This window comes from Solea solea, chromosome 21 (genome assembly GCF_958295425.1).
Source record: "Solea solea chromosome 21, fSolSol10.1, whole genome shotgun sequence".
Lineage (NCBI taxonomy): Eukaryota > Metazoa > Chordata > Actinopteri > Pleuronectiformes > Soleidae > Solea > Solea solea.
The window spans coordinates 18,205,045-18,222,651 of NC_081154.1; the positions used below are offsets into that span (position 1 = coordinate 18,205,045).

Consider the following 17,607-nt stretch of genomic DNA (forward strand, 5'->3'; position numbering starts at 1 on the left):
GTGTGTCTTATTACAGTGTTTAAAATAACATTATTTATTTATTTTTTTAAATATTCACTTATTTTGTGGATGTGTGTGTGTGTGTGTGTGTGTGTGTGTGTGCGTGTGTGTGTGTGTGTGTGTGTGTGTAACGACAGAGACACAAGAAGGCTCAGCAGGCATCAATCTGTAATAAGGTCTGGTCCATGTTCAGTCAGTCAAGTAAGGCAAAGGCACAACAGTCTCTGGGTTCGACAGAAGAGTCAAAAATACAAATCTATGTTCATGCACAAGAGAACGAACACGACACTAACAACAGGGAGTGAAGTTTGCTTAAACTGAGCTTAAATACTGTCAATGAAGGACAGGAAGTGATGGAGTCTGAAATGAGAGAGTGGTGAGTCTTTCAAAATAAAACACGATATGATGATATAACAAAAGAAGTAGAAAACATGACCTTAGCGCAGGGCTGTCCACACTTTTGTTAATGAGGGCCATATTTGAAAATGTTTTTTTTTTAAACAGTAACATTTACATACAAATGCACTGTTTTATAAAAATGTAATTTTCATTGTCACAATTATCATTTTTAAATGGAAATGGAACCAAATGTAAGTCATGCAGGAGTGAAAATTGCCTTTCTTTCACATCTGGAGTCAAATAACATAATATGAGATGAGTGCATATACGTAGCTGTCACAGGTGGGTTTCAAACTCACGACTCTGTGCAAGTCCTTACAGCTGAGCTACTGGGGGTGACACATGACCAGTCATAAATAATACATTATAAAACCGTAGCTGCAACACAGGCTGCAGAGCAGTGAGGGAACTACAGAATCTATGAGTTAGGAGTTAAGGTGTTAGTGAATAATGAGCTGTGTTAAGGAGCAGCAGCAGCAGTGCACGTGGCTCTCTGGGAGGATTACACCGGCTTAGAAGTTAGAGCCTCTTGCCTATTGGTCCTCCTGAAGGCATGCCATCCTGCCAGCTCAACAGGCTGCTTGTTGGCAATTAGTCTGGTCCAAGGATGGGTTTGAAGGAGAAGAACGCTGAGTTACGTTGGAGTCCTGAGTGCAGGATCTTCTAAGCATGTAGATGGTGAGGGACAGGGACCAGTGAGGGCACAGGCTGCAGGAAGTAGTGATGGGGCTTTACAAAGGGCCGCGGCTGTTGGACTTTGCAAAGACTCCCGCACACCTTCAGTTCAACAGATATGTCCTGACTGGTTACAGGCCAGTGTCCACAGCTCAGGAGTGTCTCAGGAGCCTCTTCTACATCCACAATGAGCTGGGCAACATTTACACCCATGGTGAGTAAGTGACTCGGATTTCAGTTGACATCCAAGTTCCCTTTAAAAGAAAAGTTAAGATTTGAATGTCCAAGTGAAACAGGTCACATACTGTATGTGCACGACTCTCACTTGTAACCAGATAAGTGCACATGACAGGGGTTTGTAATGAGGATATGAGGCATTAGCTGTAATCTGTCCAGGGAATCCTCCACCTGGAAATATCCTGCAGTTAACTGGGTCTTGTGCGGTGTGTACTTGGCTGACGTGTCTCTACAAGAACTGTCCAGGAGCATCTTCAATCAAAGCCAGACACGTTTGAAATGACAGTTAAAGCTGCAGTGTGTAACTTCTTTGTCTTTGAAACAACGTAACATTATTTGTACGTCGCGTCCTTCATCTGAGAACTCTGTACAGTGCAACTACACGGATATTTTCTGCAGTTTTTTTGTTAATGTAACAATTTCAAGTGCTGTAATGACAATATCAAACAGTGATATGATTTTGTGCGTCTTTTGTGCGTCTGCTCCTGCAGAGGGTGAATCACAGCACTCACTGTTGCCATAATGTGTGCACGATTATTATATATATATATATATATATATATATATATATATTATAACTCCAAACTATGAACTTGAATGCTAATTGGATTTAAGCATGATCACGTGATGTGTATTTGTGTAATGAGGGAGGGTGTGGCCTAAAGTGATCAACACCCTATATCAAGGTGTGCATAATTATTAGGCACCTGTCCAAATGGTCCAAAAAAAAAAAGAGAAGAGATTTAACATGAGCACCAGTGATGCTGCGCTCATGAAGCAGCCTCATCCACAACAAACATTTTGTTGCAAATAGTCGACAGGGTCACATGAAACATGTGGAGACAAAAAAGACACAAATGAACTCGAGAAGAATGAAACGTGAAGCTTCCAGGAACCCATTAACCTCCAGTGCCGTCATATTCCAGCCATGTGTCCACAAGTACCTGATGGTCAGTGCTCAGAGACATGGCCATGGTAAGGAAGACGGGACAAGACTGGGCCAAGAAATATCTGAAGACACAGGTTTTATGGACCAGATGGATGAGCCTGTGGATCACTAGTGGACACAGAGCAGAGGTGGAGGTGGAGGTGGGGTACTGGTATTGTTAAGGATGAGTTATTTGGAGCTTTATTTTGGACCCACATGTGACTTCAAACAGCAGCTTTGCCGTTGCAGAACCACCATTTTCCTCATCCACACATTAACCGTGAACCCAGAGTTTTCAAGTGTTTCCATGTGGACAGAAGAAGAAAAAGCATAAAAATGCTGAGTTTTCACAGATACTTGGTTACATGTGGACAAAGCATGAGGACGCATTTATCCTGTCAAACTGACTTCTTTGTGTTTTCAGTCAACCTCCACCCTGTTCGCTTTACTAAAGTGATGCAAGCTTAACATGAAGTGAATCACTTCCTGTGTGCAGTGCAGGAATGTTGTCAAACGACACGGGATCCAGACACACACACACACACACACACACACACACACTATAGTGAGAAACACAGGGCGAGTCGTGTGGACCTGATGACTTAATAAGCGCTTTGTGAAGTCATGTGACGATGGTTTCTTCACATTTAAAAGCTGCATGCTACAGTTTGAAATAAACTGCTCTGCTTTGGTTACGTTTACATTTAAATAGACGTGATTAAAACCCGAATGCAGCTGTGAAACCACGAGCAAGGCTGGAAACGGAACCGCGAGGGAGGTTTTTCCCCATAAGATCATTAAGACTAACAGGAAAGGTGGGACTATCAATCTTTCACTTTTATTATGAAAACAAAACAAGTCCTCATATTGATCTGTCAGTAGTTCTTATTGGAACGTGACATGCTCAGTTTTGTCTAATTCTCCAGTAGAAGCTTCACTTCAGCTTCCATCTCATTTTCCTCCTGTTCATTAAAATACAGCAGTAACAAAACAGAAATACGTCACATTTACGTGGATCAAACACATGATAGCAGCAAACCAGGAGGTCACGATCAGGTCAGGCGTTTATATGAACACTGATCTTTGAACCAGCCCTCTGGTCCAGTGTAATTTAACAAATCTTAAAGGTCCAGTGTGTGAAATTCAGGTGAAAGTCTTTTTCATTTGGCAGAATTTGAAGATGAAATAAAATTACTTTTATACTTTTTATACCCGGTTGTGTGATTTTGAACATAATGAGCCTTTTATATTTAACTCTAGAGATGTTTTTTCAGGAGTCTACAATGGACAAACTGTGTTGTGTTGCTAAGTGAAGGCTTTATCGATAATCCAACACACCTTGGAAAGGAAAGGCGAGGCATATTCACCTGTAAATGTTAAATTGTACACTGTACAATATGTGACCCAGTGTTTGGGAACCACTGCAGTAAACAAAGACACTGTGAAGTGAGTCAGCACAGACCTTTGGACGCTGTATCTGCACGAGGTCAGAGATGAAATGATATGTTTCTAGATTTCAAACGTTTTCATTTCTTCCCTTTTCCAACTTTCCCACCTCAGGGATCCCTTTCTTCCTTTTCTTGGTGCTGCTTCCTTTCAGCATTCCCTGGATGGAGGTGGACAGCATGTGGATCTGTGTGGTCCACTACCTGGCCTGCCTCTGCCCCACCATGGGCTCAGTGGTCTACCATGTGTTCATGAACCATGTGGGTGGAGAACATGTGTACGACACCCTGCTCTCCCTGGACATGTTAGGGGTGTGTCTGGTGAACACACTGGGTAAGCTTGGTGTGTGTGTGTGTTTGTTTGTTTGAGCTTAAAGGGATAGTTCAGCTCCTTGTGTTGTGTAGTCGGGTCATGTGACGCACAAACATAGTCAGCGCTGATTGTGCTGGGCGTGTCTCTGACATGACCTCTGCACACAGAACGAGCTAGAGACGTCGAGGCTTGCACTCCACTAAAGGCTGACCTCGTCAAATCTAGATTTATGTTTGTTATACTTTATTCTGACGGGAGACTGAAGTTAGTAAACTGCTCACTCTCCCGCACCAAAGTCCATAGAGAAAATCAGCCATTTTAGTTTGTGGGTACACAGGAGCTGCTGAATGAATCCTAACTTTTTAAAACAAAAAACCTCTCTCCTGCACCAGAGTCCAGAGAAAAAAATCATTGACCTCAGTGTCAGAACTATAGCAGCTGCCCTTGAGTCATGTGACTCTCTCCATAGACTTTGGTCCAGGAGACTAAGAATCTTACACACTTCAGATTCCACTCATAAAACGTGAGATAAAGCAGCAGACGGTTTGATAAAGGTATCACAGACATGAACAAGGCCAAAATCAGTGTTTCCTGGCAGCCATGTTTTCAGTCATAAATTCACAATGAACTAGTATTTACTTTACTTTTTTATTATTTAAGTTGCTCTGCTTTTCAAAGGTAGCAATTCTGATTTATTGTACTATACAATGACAACAAAGGCTTTCAATTGTATTATCAATCAAAGCAGATAAACTGGCTTTCTTGTCATTACAACCTTTCATTAAAGTCTAAGAAATATTTCCACAGTCAAGGAAGAATCAAGACGTTCTGAGTGTTCGAAATGTGTCAATTAAGTAACAGTGACAGTAACAAGAGTATACTGATACTCAGAAAATAAAGTTTAAGTGTAGTATGTGGCTGAGTTGACGCAGTATTAAATATAGTGACTGACTTTAAGGGGAAATAAACTCCTCTTTTCTGAGGCTAACTCCATCCATGATTTTTGAAAAATGCCAAGAAGTGGGGAGGAGAGCAGGGGGCGTGGTCTGGTGGTGAACTCTGATACCGAGTTGCAGCTGTCTAACGAGGTGCGAGGTCTATGGAATTGGATTTGTGTCAGTGTTTTCAAACAACACTTTTTAAGAAGCAAAAAAATATCGATTTAATCATTCAAAAATATTGTATTTTATTGTTTAAAAATGCATTTTTTGTTTGTGGGCGGGCCTTAGGAAGCTGTCAATGCAAAAGCCTTTAAAACCAGGAAGTCTTCTCAGATACTTTATCTTGATATGACGAGATCCAAAATCTAAGACCAGATCTCGTCTCGCGTCACGTCTATAGATAAAATATCCATATATTATAGTTTCAGTGATGCTGGTCCATTCATTACTACATATTCCCTTTCCCGTCTAGGAGCTCTTCCCGTCATTTACGTCACCCTTCTCTGCTACCCGGCCCTGCAGCAGACGGCCTTGCTGGCCTACGTCCTCCTGTCAGCCTATGGAATCTACTGCGCTACTACAGCGCGCACCAACATCCTGCGGCTGCGAGCGTTCGTCTGGCAGGCTCTGTTCCGCTTCAGCCTCTTCCTTTTCCGCGTGTACGGCAGCGGCATGGGCAGCCCGAAATCCACGCGTCTTTTTGTCATCATGGACTCTCTGGCTGTGCTGGGCGGGCTGGTGAACATCATCCAGATCCCGGAGCGCTTCAGCCCGGGCCTCTTTGACAACTGGGGCAACAGCCACCAGATAATGCACGTCATGGTGATTTGCTCCATTATCTACCTGCACTGGGGCACAGTGGAGGATTTAGTCTGGATTAAGACGTTCCAGTGCCCAACATAGCGACACCAAGAGTGTCACAGCACATAAACGCGCGCTCAAAGCTAGAATTAGAAAGGAGTTGTAGGAATCAGCCAACACAGATGATGATGAAAGGACAGTTGTTTCAAAATGCTGCTGAAATTTACAATTTGATATTTTGACAGAGAAGAGTAACATCTTAACATCAGTCAAATATCAGCAGATTGGATTAAAGCAGACTTTTAACCTAATTTAACAGCTTGTGATGGTTAAATGTCTGGTTGTGGGGAGACAGGGGGCTTAGTGGAAAACCAGCCTTGCAAAGATCAGGGACGCGACCCGGAGTCCTCAGAATCAGGGGGTCTCGCCAGAGACTACAAACACCCACTAGCCAGGTACTGCCGATAATGTCAAGGCAGCGATAGCGTTATTTTAGACGTTTGTTGTCGAAGGAAGCGGCCGTGGGACTGAGCGAGGGGCGACACGCGAGGAAACGTCGGATGTTTTTCTGAATGACGAGAAGTGTAAAACACAGAACCATGTGACACTGATGCTGACCGGCATGGACACAGCTCAACGGTTTGTGTTCACAAGTCCCAGCAGAGGGAGGAGGAAGCCGCTACAACAACAGTGAGGATAAAGTGGTAGACACAAGGGGGCGCTCTGTAGAGACAAAGGCAAAGAAAACTTTGAAAATCCTGAGTATACTTGATTTTTAGTTTGTTGAAATGCAGAAGTTTTAGCTCCTCAATGAAAAACTAAATGACTCCATGTAATAAATTATATTTTTATACCTCCTGTTGACTTGCACTTCTTTCATGTATCACAAGAGAAATCACTCGAGTGGTAGACTGCTTGTGTTGTTTAATAGACATATTGTATTGTATTGTATTGTATATACAGCTGGAAACAAAGATTATTGCTTGAATGCGGCTGAAAACTTAAACAGTATGCATTTCATAATTCATTCCTCTGTTTTAACTGGGGTTCTTATCAACAGACCAAACACAAAACACTGCGTCTGAGCCTGTCAAATCATGATTAGGTCGACATGATGGAAACCATAACAGCAGCTTTACTACACACAAAGTCCATGTATTCTTGTGAAAATGCACGACCGCCTTCTTTTTTCTCCCAGTGAGCGCGCCTCGCTCCTCACTGCCGCTCAGTCTTCGTCTGAGCTGCTCTCATCCTCATCCTCTGACAGGTCGGCGATTGGAAACCGCAGGACGGCGGCCACTCCACTCAGCTGGGTGAGTTCTGAGGACAGTGAGGGATAAATCAAGACGAGACGACACCGTCATTCTTTCATTCCTGAACCCCAGATTGTCATCAACAAATCATTAAATCACATTTCTACGTGATATGCATTCATTGTCTAACACTTTATCCTCTACATGAGGGTCGTGGGGAAGCTGGAGCCAATCCCAGCTGACATGGGGTGAAAGGCGGGGTCACACCCTCGACAGGTCACAGGGCAAACACACAGATTCACATCTACACTCAATTTTAAGTGTCCAACCAGTGACCTTGCTGTGAGGCAACAGTGCTAGCCACTACTCTGCTATGTTGCCCCTTATTCATGCAACCTCTTTGACCTTCTTATTGTGAGGCAACAACGCTAGCCTATGCATCACCACGTGACCCCAACTGGTCCTTGTTTTACTGAAAGTGGCCTCGGGAAAAACATTGTGAAAGCAAGACTTATAGAAGATCAATGTAAATGCTAATGCTAATTATTTTGTTTTCTTTTCAAAGTCATAGTGAAACGTTTAAAGCAAAAACGGTAAATTTCAGCTTTAGGCGAGCGCTGGACAAGAGCTTCTTGTCGAGGAAGAACGGATGAAATCAGAATAGAACTTACGTTCACCAGACACATGAAGGCTTGAGAATATTCTGCATGAAAAGACAAAAAGTACAAATATGAGAGAAGTGACACAAGCTTTATGCTTTGATGAATGATGTTGTGCCAGTGCAGACCGGTACCTGACGGTGCCGCCGTTATCTCTGACACTGTCCACCAAGCGCACGTAACGACTTCTCGTGGGAACGTCCTGATGTCTGGTGTAAACGTGGAGAAACACAAAACAACCATATGTATCACAATATAAATTAAATTAATACTGCTTCAAAGCTGGTTGAGATGGCTTATAAGGAATATCTAGTCTATATTCTGATATACAAGACATTATAACAGATATAAAGTCGCACACAGGTTGTTTCTCTGGAGACTAGTTTAAAATACCATTGATCCAATCCACATAATATAAATACTTAATTTAAAATATTTAGCATGTTTCACTGCTTTGTTTGTCAAGTTTAAAGTGTGACTGGAAAATTCATCACAGATTACCTGAGACAATTCTCAATCTATGACTAGAGATGTAACGATATGAAAATGTCATATCACGGTTATTGTGACCAAAATTATCACGGTTATCAATATTATCACGGTATTGTTAGATGTGTTCAAAATGTTCAAAAAGTACTGAACACACACAGTGAAATCTTTTAACAAAGTTTTATTTAAAAAAAAAAAGAAAAATGTTATATTATATGATGATTATTATTATTATTAGGGACCGAGCACTCACACAGTGTGCAAGGACCTATTGTAATTGAAGGAATTATTATTATTAATTATCATCTGACTGACTGACTGACTGACACGCGCGCGCGCACACACACAGGTCCTCACTCTGTGTCGGATAATAATTAAGTAGCAGCAGTCGTACACAGCATAAAAATAAAATAAAAAAACACAGAAACAAACACATTTTGCTCTGCTACGACACGTGTCGTCTGCACACTACTCGCTTCTGAGCGAGTGCCGTTCAGGTGCTGCTGCTTCTCCAGGAAAAGAGCAGTATCACTGTGAGTTTTTCGGTAATCAGTTGCGGTAATCAATCACGGTTTTCACGATAATTAAAATTTGAAACGGTAGTACTAACCGTCGGGAATTTTACCGCGGTTTATCGTCATACCGGTAATCGTTACATCCCTATCTATGACACTCTTTTACTGCCTTTATTGTCCAACTCTGTAGAGCGTAACTTTTACATTTAAATCTAAATAACAATAATATTAATAATACATTTCATTTGTATAACGCTTTTCATGAACTCAAAGTCGCTTTACATTAAAAGGAAAAGAATGAAAAAGCAAAGACAAAGCATTGTCAACAAGTCCATGATTATGTGCAAGTGTTTTAAGTATTTTCTTCATTGTTTGTCTGTTTAACTTGTCTGTGACGGTATTTTCTGAGGCATGGGCTCCGCCTGGACGCCGCCGACAACACTCCGCCAGTGTCCACATTGGGGGGGGGGGTCGATCATTGAAACACCAAGGAGGGAGGGTGACCGGGTGACCCATAACAAGTGATTACCCCCAGTGTTCCAATTACACCGTGACATTTGGGGGGAGCCCTATTTTGTGGTGACACCGCTACTCGACGCATCACGTGCTCATACATGGAAGTGTGTGGCACAAAAATAACTTGTGCGTCTCACTCACACTTCACGTCACTCTCCTGTCATTTCCCTATTGTCTTCCAACCACGACAAACACACCAGTGTGTGAGTCAGTGCAGCGCACACACACACACACACACAACAAACAGCGCTGTCCAACTCTGTGAAGAGAAGTTCAAGAGGGAACGCAACATTAAAATATAGGTGATTTGAGCACAAATGTAATGACTGAATAAACACATGATATATTTGTACTATTATTAGGTTATTAAGTTCAGGAAAATCTAATGACACTCTTCCACTACACAGGTCCAACATCTCGACTCTTTTCTACTAGCGATAGTACCTGGTACTTCCTAAGTACCTGGTACTTCCTAAGTACCTGGTACTTCCTAAGTCCGACACCACGAGTCGAGCGTGTGGAAACGCGCCATACGTCACTTAAGCCACAGCAACAATAATAATATCAATAAGGCCATTGTGCAGGGCCATGTTCAGGGCTTAAACACATCACACGGTTTGGCACTTTACTTGAATGTTTCTAATCTTTTGTTCATGAGTGCAATAAACATTTTGATTTGTGAGAACTCGTGCCAGAGAATCGTGAGCTCAATTCTACGAAGAAAAAAAATTGTGATTCACATTTCTTTCCAGAATCGTGCAGCCCTACTCTAGTACCTCCTCAACGTGGGCGGAGTCATCATTGAAACTGCTGTGACATGTTTGGTTTTTTTACACAAACAGTCGACGGACAGCCTTCAGATTTTTCAGTCATGGCAGAAAAATATCTGTCAGTGACAGAGAATTGATGATGAGTTAATTAGTTGGAGTCAACTAAATAGTCAAATTCAGCTTCTGTGTGTAAATACAAACTGTCAACTGAAGTGTGTGTTTGACATAATAGAAACTTTATGTGTGTAAATACATACCTGAAGAGTTTGTCACTGACCAGCAGGGTGTCGATGGCGAGGGCGTCAGCAGCTTTCTCCACATGAGCCACTCTGTGAGCATGCAAACACACAAAGCGTTGCTGGATTATCACTTACTCACTCGGAGTGAGCTGCACGATACAATCTAAATAAAAATAATGCGACTATTTTCTACCACTATTGCAGCGACTAGTAGGAATGATCACTTTTGAATCTTAACTATTTTTTTCTGTATATCAATTAGCTGAGATGAATGTATAAATACTTTATTTTGATGGTTTATTCCTTGTTGGAGAATCTTCTTGATTATATTTGACTTTATTCTTATCTTTTCATGCATAGTTTGTACTTCTTCTCTTATATTTTTCTATATTTTATTATTTTGTAGTGTCTGAAAATGTGCAGCTAGAAAAGACAAACATGTTTTTACTTCAGAACCGAAAGCTTAAACATCAGTTGTGGTTATAAAAGGTTGTAAAAGGTTTTCAGATAAAAAGGGCATGAGATAACACTGTATCAACAGGAAACACGGCCATGTCAAGTCATGTGTGGTCGTTATTTCTGCAGCACTTAAGTAGAAACTTCAGAGTCTTTGACTTTGGCTATTGCATGTATTGGATATATTATTAATTTTATTTCATTTCATTAAGTGTGCAGCCATAAACAGTACATCTGTGGGTCACTGTTTAAACCTCACTCACCCATAGAAAGCTCTGTCAGGCTCATGCTGCAGCATCTTGTAGAAATCCTCCAGGGCTTTTACCTCTCCTGCTGCCTGAACATTACACACAAACACCAGTTAACACAGTAAACGGCCTCTGATTCACCCGCTGACATCCCCGCTTTACAGCATCATGTATAAATGTGGCTGACAAATCACAGGAGGTATAGTCACCTTAGTATCAGACAGTCTACTTGTCACGGTGGGATCAGACAGGATTTCTACAAAAACCCAGGAATTTGTGTTACTGTTTTCACCTTGTGATGGGATGTGACTGTTTTACTGTCAGAGTCCTGCAGCTCCTACCTTTGAGTGAGTACTTATGACCTGACGACGAGTGGACCAGCATGAACTTGGGTCGATTTTCCAGCAGGACCTTGTTGTCGTGATGCACTGCCTCTTTAAAGAGGTAGCTGATGAACTGGTCCTTTACAAAACCTGGACTGCCAATGAGGACGCACTTCACCACTGGTGGAGGACGAAGGAGAAATTACAATCCAAACAAAATGACATGTAAACAGGTCTTAAAGCAGAACTATGCAGGATTGCTGCAGAGTCATTGTGATGGTTAAAGGAATACTTCACCGATATGCATGTGGCTTTGTATTGCTAGGATAGCAGTAGTATTTTTTAAAAATTGTGCTTCCCTTCCTCAGTTTTCCACTGAGTTGTAAAAATATCTATTTTTCCCTTTTCTTGCCCTACGCTGAGTCAAATGACGAATCGTGTCATTTGACTCAGTGTAGGGCAAACGTCAGTTCAAGGTTTGAAACTACAACGCTACTACTGTCTACTACGGCAAGTTTTTACGACAGTAAGGATAAAGAGATTGACAATGGATGAATGTCATAAAAATATGTACTGTAGGGGGAGCTCCATAGAGGAAAAAGGCCAAAAGCGACCAGAATTGCAAAAATACGCTTTAAGATTCAATTCTTGAAGAGGCAAAGTAAATTCTGTCTTAATCTTCTTTCGGCTTCCCCCTTTCAGGGTCACCATAGCGGATCACCTGCCTCCATCTTGCCCTATCCCTTGTGTCCTCTTGTGTTACACCAACCGTCCTCCTTCACAACAACCATAAACCCATGATGATGACCACAAACGTGCCACAGAAACAGCATAGTTTAACAACACAGCAGCAGCCTTACCATCAAAATTAATGTGGCGAAGAATAGCCTGCATCACAGCCTCATAGAATCTGTCCAGAGCCTGCAAACACAAATCAAATCATCGCATCAAACACAACAGCCTGGACTGACTTTACGACTTTATTAACAGATATCGACAAACCCGATATGACTAATGACTAAAACAGCAGGCTGAATAAGCCGCTAGCTCTACTTACTTCTTACGCCCTCTCCAGCAGTCATTATTTTATGTTTATTTATTGTCGCAGGGAAATTTTATATCATTAAAGAGTCCAATATTGTGTGTCCCTAATGACAAACCAGGATACAACAGTCACAGAGGAATATGGCTGAACATATATAAAGAAAAGTGGGGTGAAAACACGACTCCTTTTTAAAATGCAGTAACCCTGCAGGATTAGGCAAATTGGACACTCTGACTTGACCGTAGGTGTGAGAGTGAGAGTGAGAGTGGATGGTTGTTTGTCCTGTGATAGACTGGTGACCTGTCCAGGGTGCAGCCCACCTTTCACGCCAGGTCAGCTGAGATCAGTTGACCTGGGATGACCTGGGTCAGCGCCCCCCTCTGCAACCCTCATGTGGAGGGTAAATGTAGAAGATGAAAGAGTGAGAGTATCCCTGCAATCACTTCATCTGTGGTCTGTGCTACAAAGCGAGTTCAACAAACCCAGGATATGTTTTTGTTAGTCTGGATTGACTTAACCTAACCTGGTACATCTGGACATTAGTATTACAAAGCTCGTCCCTCCTCTTTTAGGCATTAGTCATATTTGGGGGAACTAAGCGCGTTTGCTGATATCCGATAATACATTTTAAAGCCAATATGGGCCCATATTGTCTTCTAATACACACAGTAATATACAGATACATATACATAGATAGTAATGCAACTACACCACCTTTGTGGTGACGTACCTTCTCGTGCTGAGTGCAGCTTCCTCTTCTCTTACGGGGAATGGTGACCTCCACTTTGGCGCGGAGCAGAGTCATGGCAGGTGTCACCAAAACCACATTGGCCAGACCCTCCTGCATGACCACAGCCGCCACATCTGCCTTCTGGGCTGCATCACATGCCTGCTCTGAAGGCAGAAAGTGGTAAATGGAACATCTGAAGTTGTGGGTACTAGGGCTGAAACTAACAATTATGTTTATAATTGATTGCTGGTAAAGGTCATGGATATTGATCTGGTAAACATGTAAACATGTGACATTTCTGGTCGACATGCAAGAGGGAAGTGAGAGCTGAAATCATCCAAACACAGGGGTTTGGTCAGAGCAAACTGTAGCAGTGAATGCAGTCAGAGGTTGTCACTTTTTATTCAAAATTCAATATTATTTTAAATGTATAAAGTTCATGTTCGAACTGTAGTTACTAATTACTAATTACATGCTGGAAATGCAGGCTGCATCTCATTAGTGACAATTTACTCCTATCGTTGATCAAATTTTATTCGATCAGATTACGGGTTATTATACATTTGTTCAGACTTGACAGCACTAGTTAACAGCAGCACCTGCTCACCTATTCTATCCAGCACAACGCTGTCCCAGCTCTTTTTAGCCAGAGTGAACTTCCTGTTAAGTTCAAGCTCAATAGTGTGGTACGCCCCCATCTGAGGAGTGAAGAACACAACACAGTTGGTTTAAATAGGAGTAAACATCAGGAAAAGAAGACTTAGTGTGTAAGTATACGGCAAAAAAAATATCTGTTAGTGAATATATTTAGATGATGTTTACACGTGTTTGCACACTTCAAGCCCATGCCCACTTAGTTGCCTTCCCAGGCTTCCTGGACATCGGATTAAAGTAGGCAAACTATGTAGGCCCCATATGGTTCCAGTAACATGGGCCAACATGTGTGGGGACACCATGGAAACCACGGACAAACTCGCTTGGGACTCATATTGTCAGCATGTATATAACCCTTATGGGTCCCATGAGTACATGCTGTCTGGGAACAATACAACAGTAACAAATCCACAGCTGTGATGGCATTTAAACATCTCAGACCTTGACATATTGGTTCTCCTCTAAGTTGGTGCCCTTCACTCTCAGCTTGCAAGCCTGGGAATCAAAGTCGATTGTCTCCACACATAAGGTAAGAGTCGTGCGAACTCTGGAGCTGCCCACGCTTCCAGTAGTGGACTCTGTCTGCACCTTCCTGGGGGAGCAAGAGGAAAGAAATGTAAGTTTGTGATTCTGATGACAAACTGTGTACGTGTTTTCCAGTTCAAAACACTGAAGAAACAAACAAAGTGGACAGAAGAAAACCTGAGGGATCATTAAAAAAAGCTCCATGAAGCCAAGCTGTACACTGTCATAAGCTTCACTGGAATACTGCAATAAATCATATACGGCATTTTGGGGCTGCAATTAACAATTGATTCTTTTATTAATTGATTGATTGTTTGTTTGGTCCATAAAATACAAGAAAATGTTGAAAATGTTTCCCAAACCTAAACATGATGAAATGATGTATTCTCAAATGTTGTATTTTGTCCGCAGACCAAAATGATTCAGTTTTAATTAATTCTTTGTTAGATGGAGAAAATTCACATTTAAGAAACTGAAAAACACTTAGTACTTCTTTTAATTATTATAAAAACACTCAAAACAATTAAGTGATAAGCAAAATAGTTGATGATTAATTCAGCTTCTTTTGTAGCCCACTCTCCCTATTTATGTAAATAAATAGAAAATATATTGGACATTACTACAACGACAGTAGTAGCAACACCAGCAACACCAGCATTTCCAGGTTGCCTACTGTACTTGGTTCTGTTGATGCCACTTGTAGTTAAAGATTTTTCATCTTCTTCCACACATGAGCTGGATAAGTAAACCCAAATTTAAAAGAATCATCTCTTAAGGAGCTTTGTAATACTAGTTATGCAGATATCCCACCAGGTTATGTTAAGTCAAATCAGACTAACATATCCTGGGTTTGTTAAACTCACTTTGTAGCACAGACCCCAGATGAAGCATTTGCATAAGTCAGTGTATTCAGTGTACAAAAGCAGAGCAAGTAGTCATGTCTAGACATCACTTTCCAGTGTGATTATGAAAAGAACACATACAGTATACTCAGGCATATTCATCTCTGAATGTTGGATCCTGGTTTAACAGATGGAAAATAGCCTTTGGCTATAATCTAGTGTGTTTACATTTTTTAAATGTTTATTATCATGCACTGTCCTTTCCAAATAAACTATAAATTAAAAACATATTATTTGTGTTGCTGTAGTGTGGGGGCCCACATTTACATTTAATGTCCTTCATTTCTTTTTTGTCATGTTATTTGCACTGCACCCTTGGCACATGGGGTGAAGAAGGCAGGCTACAGCTGAGACCGTCATTGATCTCAGCCTTATCTTCAGCTTAAAATTTCTGATTTCACCCGCTCCAATAGTGTATTCTGCCCAGCAGCTCCATCTTCAACATCCTTTCTCCAACATAATCTCTATCCCTCCTTTGCACGTGACCAAAATATGACTCTCTTACTTACTTACTCTCTTATCTAATCCTATCCATCCTGGTCACTCCCAGTGAACATCTCTGCATCTTCAGCTATGGCAATGTGTGATACAATTGTATATTGCCCCATCCATATTTCATACAAAAGACAAAAACTCATTCTTGCAAAAACAGACATGTAAATAACAGGTTCAGCAGTAACTTTAATATAATAGACAAGTAAGTGTTTACCTGATAGTGGATGCTCTCAGACTGTCTCCTACTTGCAGCAGGTTGTAGGTGTGCCACATATCCTCTGCCTCCTCAGGCACCAGAGTCACCTGACTGAAGAAAAATAAATATAAATCGATATAAATCAAATCAACATTTCTGTAAGGCTGCGTGATATGACTTTTAAATTACATCTGGATATTTAAGCCAATATCCCAATATGTGAGATATGTGTGGATATAAGTGACAATACACTATCAATACAAAAACAACTTTCAAACAAACTATCTGCTGTTTACATGATCTTGATTATTACCTTTCATTTCAGATAATACCTACTTTATTTTTTAATTTATCTTTTTAATGTTAAATGACAGATATATTTGTGTACTAGAAACAATGAAATTGCCTGTAAATATAGTAAAAATTTGTGGTAACAGAAAAAAATAGGCTGTTAGTGTTATTAAGTGACTTTTTAAACATTATTTTGTGGATTCCATATCTTTTTTTAATCAATAAATATAATATTGGACTAATAATATTTACTTAGTGTATTTCACAAATGTATTCAATAGAATAAATACAATAATTATCAATGCAGCATCCTTTAAACTAGGAAATTTCATCCCAGGTACCTTATCACGATATGATGATATCCAAAATCTAAAACCATATCTTGTCTCATGTCACGATACAGATATGATATTAATATACTGTCCAGCCCTATATAGGAGTGAATGAGGTGCCAATGTTACATTGTGTAATACAATGTGATACAAATAGTGTTATGCAAAACGTTTTTCGCATAATTTTTCTGTGATTAGGGACAGCAGAGAAAGCACATTGTAGCCCTACAAAACAAGATAAACAATATTCCAAATGAAATCTATATCTCTGAATATTTACACTGTTGTCAAACAGCCATTTTCTTATCCACAATATTTTCTCAACATATTCCTTCACCAATTCAGCTGTTTGAGTTACACACATGGTAAACCACTGAAACACTTAACAAAGAGCAAAAGCCAACAAAGAGCAAAAGCCAACTTTCCAGTCTGATATTTATCAAGTTAATTGTTGCTATTGATTGGTTTGAAAGCATTTTTGGCCATAACTACCAACCCTATGCCAACTGGATGTATGAAACAGAAATCATAAGTCATAAGTACACACCCCACTTCACAAAGCGCGCGCTTCTGCTTGTCAGCCCATTTTGCAATGAAATGAGACAGACTGTGTAATGACGCAGTATCAATGATGCTGATGACGTTATAACACAAGCGGAGGGTTGTTTAGTTTTCTCACTAGCCATGAAAGCTAAGACTGTATACACACTATCAGAGTTGTACTCTTTGTTTGTGTAATAATAAGAACAACGTGTACCTTGTGTCACACTATTAAAGATAAGATGGAATTCTACCGTACAAATACAACCCCCTGCGTCTCTGTTGCTACTTGTGGATGTAAATGACGTGGATATTTACTACATGTGCAGTCAGCTGTTATGTGGCATGCTGGTTAGCATGCTAACGGTGGCAAGTCACTCACCCGGCATTATCTTTCTCTATGTCTCTATGAAGCAGCTTCATGACTGGATACTTGTACTGTATGAAAAAGAGTGTTATATAAAAACAGAGAGCTCGATGTCTGTCCGAGGTGGAGTCATGTTTGTCTTACAGTGAAGTAGCACAGAAGCTAAGCTAAACCATCCCCGGTGAATGAATCACCCGTTGCGTGTCGGTTGTCAGCGGGCGCCGGGACATTACGTCATCCCGTCAATTCTTCCCATCTTGGTCACTTCCGTGGGTGTCGCTGTACTGCGCAACAAATACAAAGGGCTGTAAAAGCGGCTTACT

At 40.9% G+C, this 17,607-nt stretch overlaps 2 protein-coding genes across 2 annotated transcripts; one reads left to right on the top strand and one right to left on the bottom strand.

Annotated features, from left to right (window-relative positions):
- Window positions 1-1,001: 1,001 nt before the first annotated feature.
- paqr4b (progestin and adipoQ receptor family member IVb) lies at window positions 1,002-6,475 on the top strand. The gene is made up of 3 exons (XM_058620582.1): window positions 1,002-1,288; window positions 3,800-4,018; window positions 5,411-6,475. Exons 1-3 carry the CDS (start codon window positions 1,123-1,125, stop codon window positions 5,839-5,841), a joined length of 816 nt encoding a protein of 271 aa, XP_058476565.1. The 5' UTR covers window positions 1,002-1,122; the 3' UTR covers window positions 5,842-6,475.
- Window positions 6,476-6,646: 171 nt separating this feature from the next.
- On the bottom strand, window positions 6,647-17,522 carry pelo (pelota mRNA surveillance and ribosome rescue factor). The gene is made up of 13 exons (XM_058620567.1): window positions 17,300-17,522; window positions 15,773-15,865; window positions 14,078-14,228; window positions 13,590-13,680; window positions 12,983-13,146; window positions 12,068-12,128; window positions 11,226-11,387; window positions 11,094-11,140; window positions 10,900-10,973; window positions 10,199-10,270; window positions 7,786-7,860; window positions 7,664-7,695; window positions 6,647-7,059 (listed from the first exon to the last, which is right to left on the bottom strand). Exons 1-13 carry the CDS (start codon window positions 17,338-17,340, stop codon window positions 6,965-6,967), a joined length of 1,158 nt encoding a protein of 385 aa, XP_058476550.1. The 5' UTR covers window positions 17,341-17,522; the 3' UTR covers window positions 6,647-6,964.
- Between the last annotated feature and the right edge of the window lie 85 nt (window positions 17,523-17,607).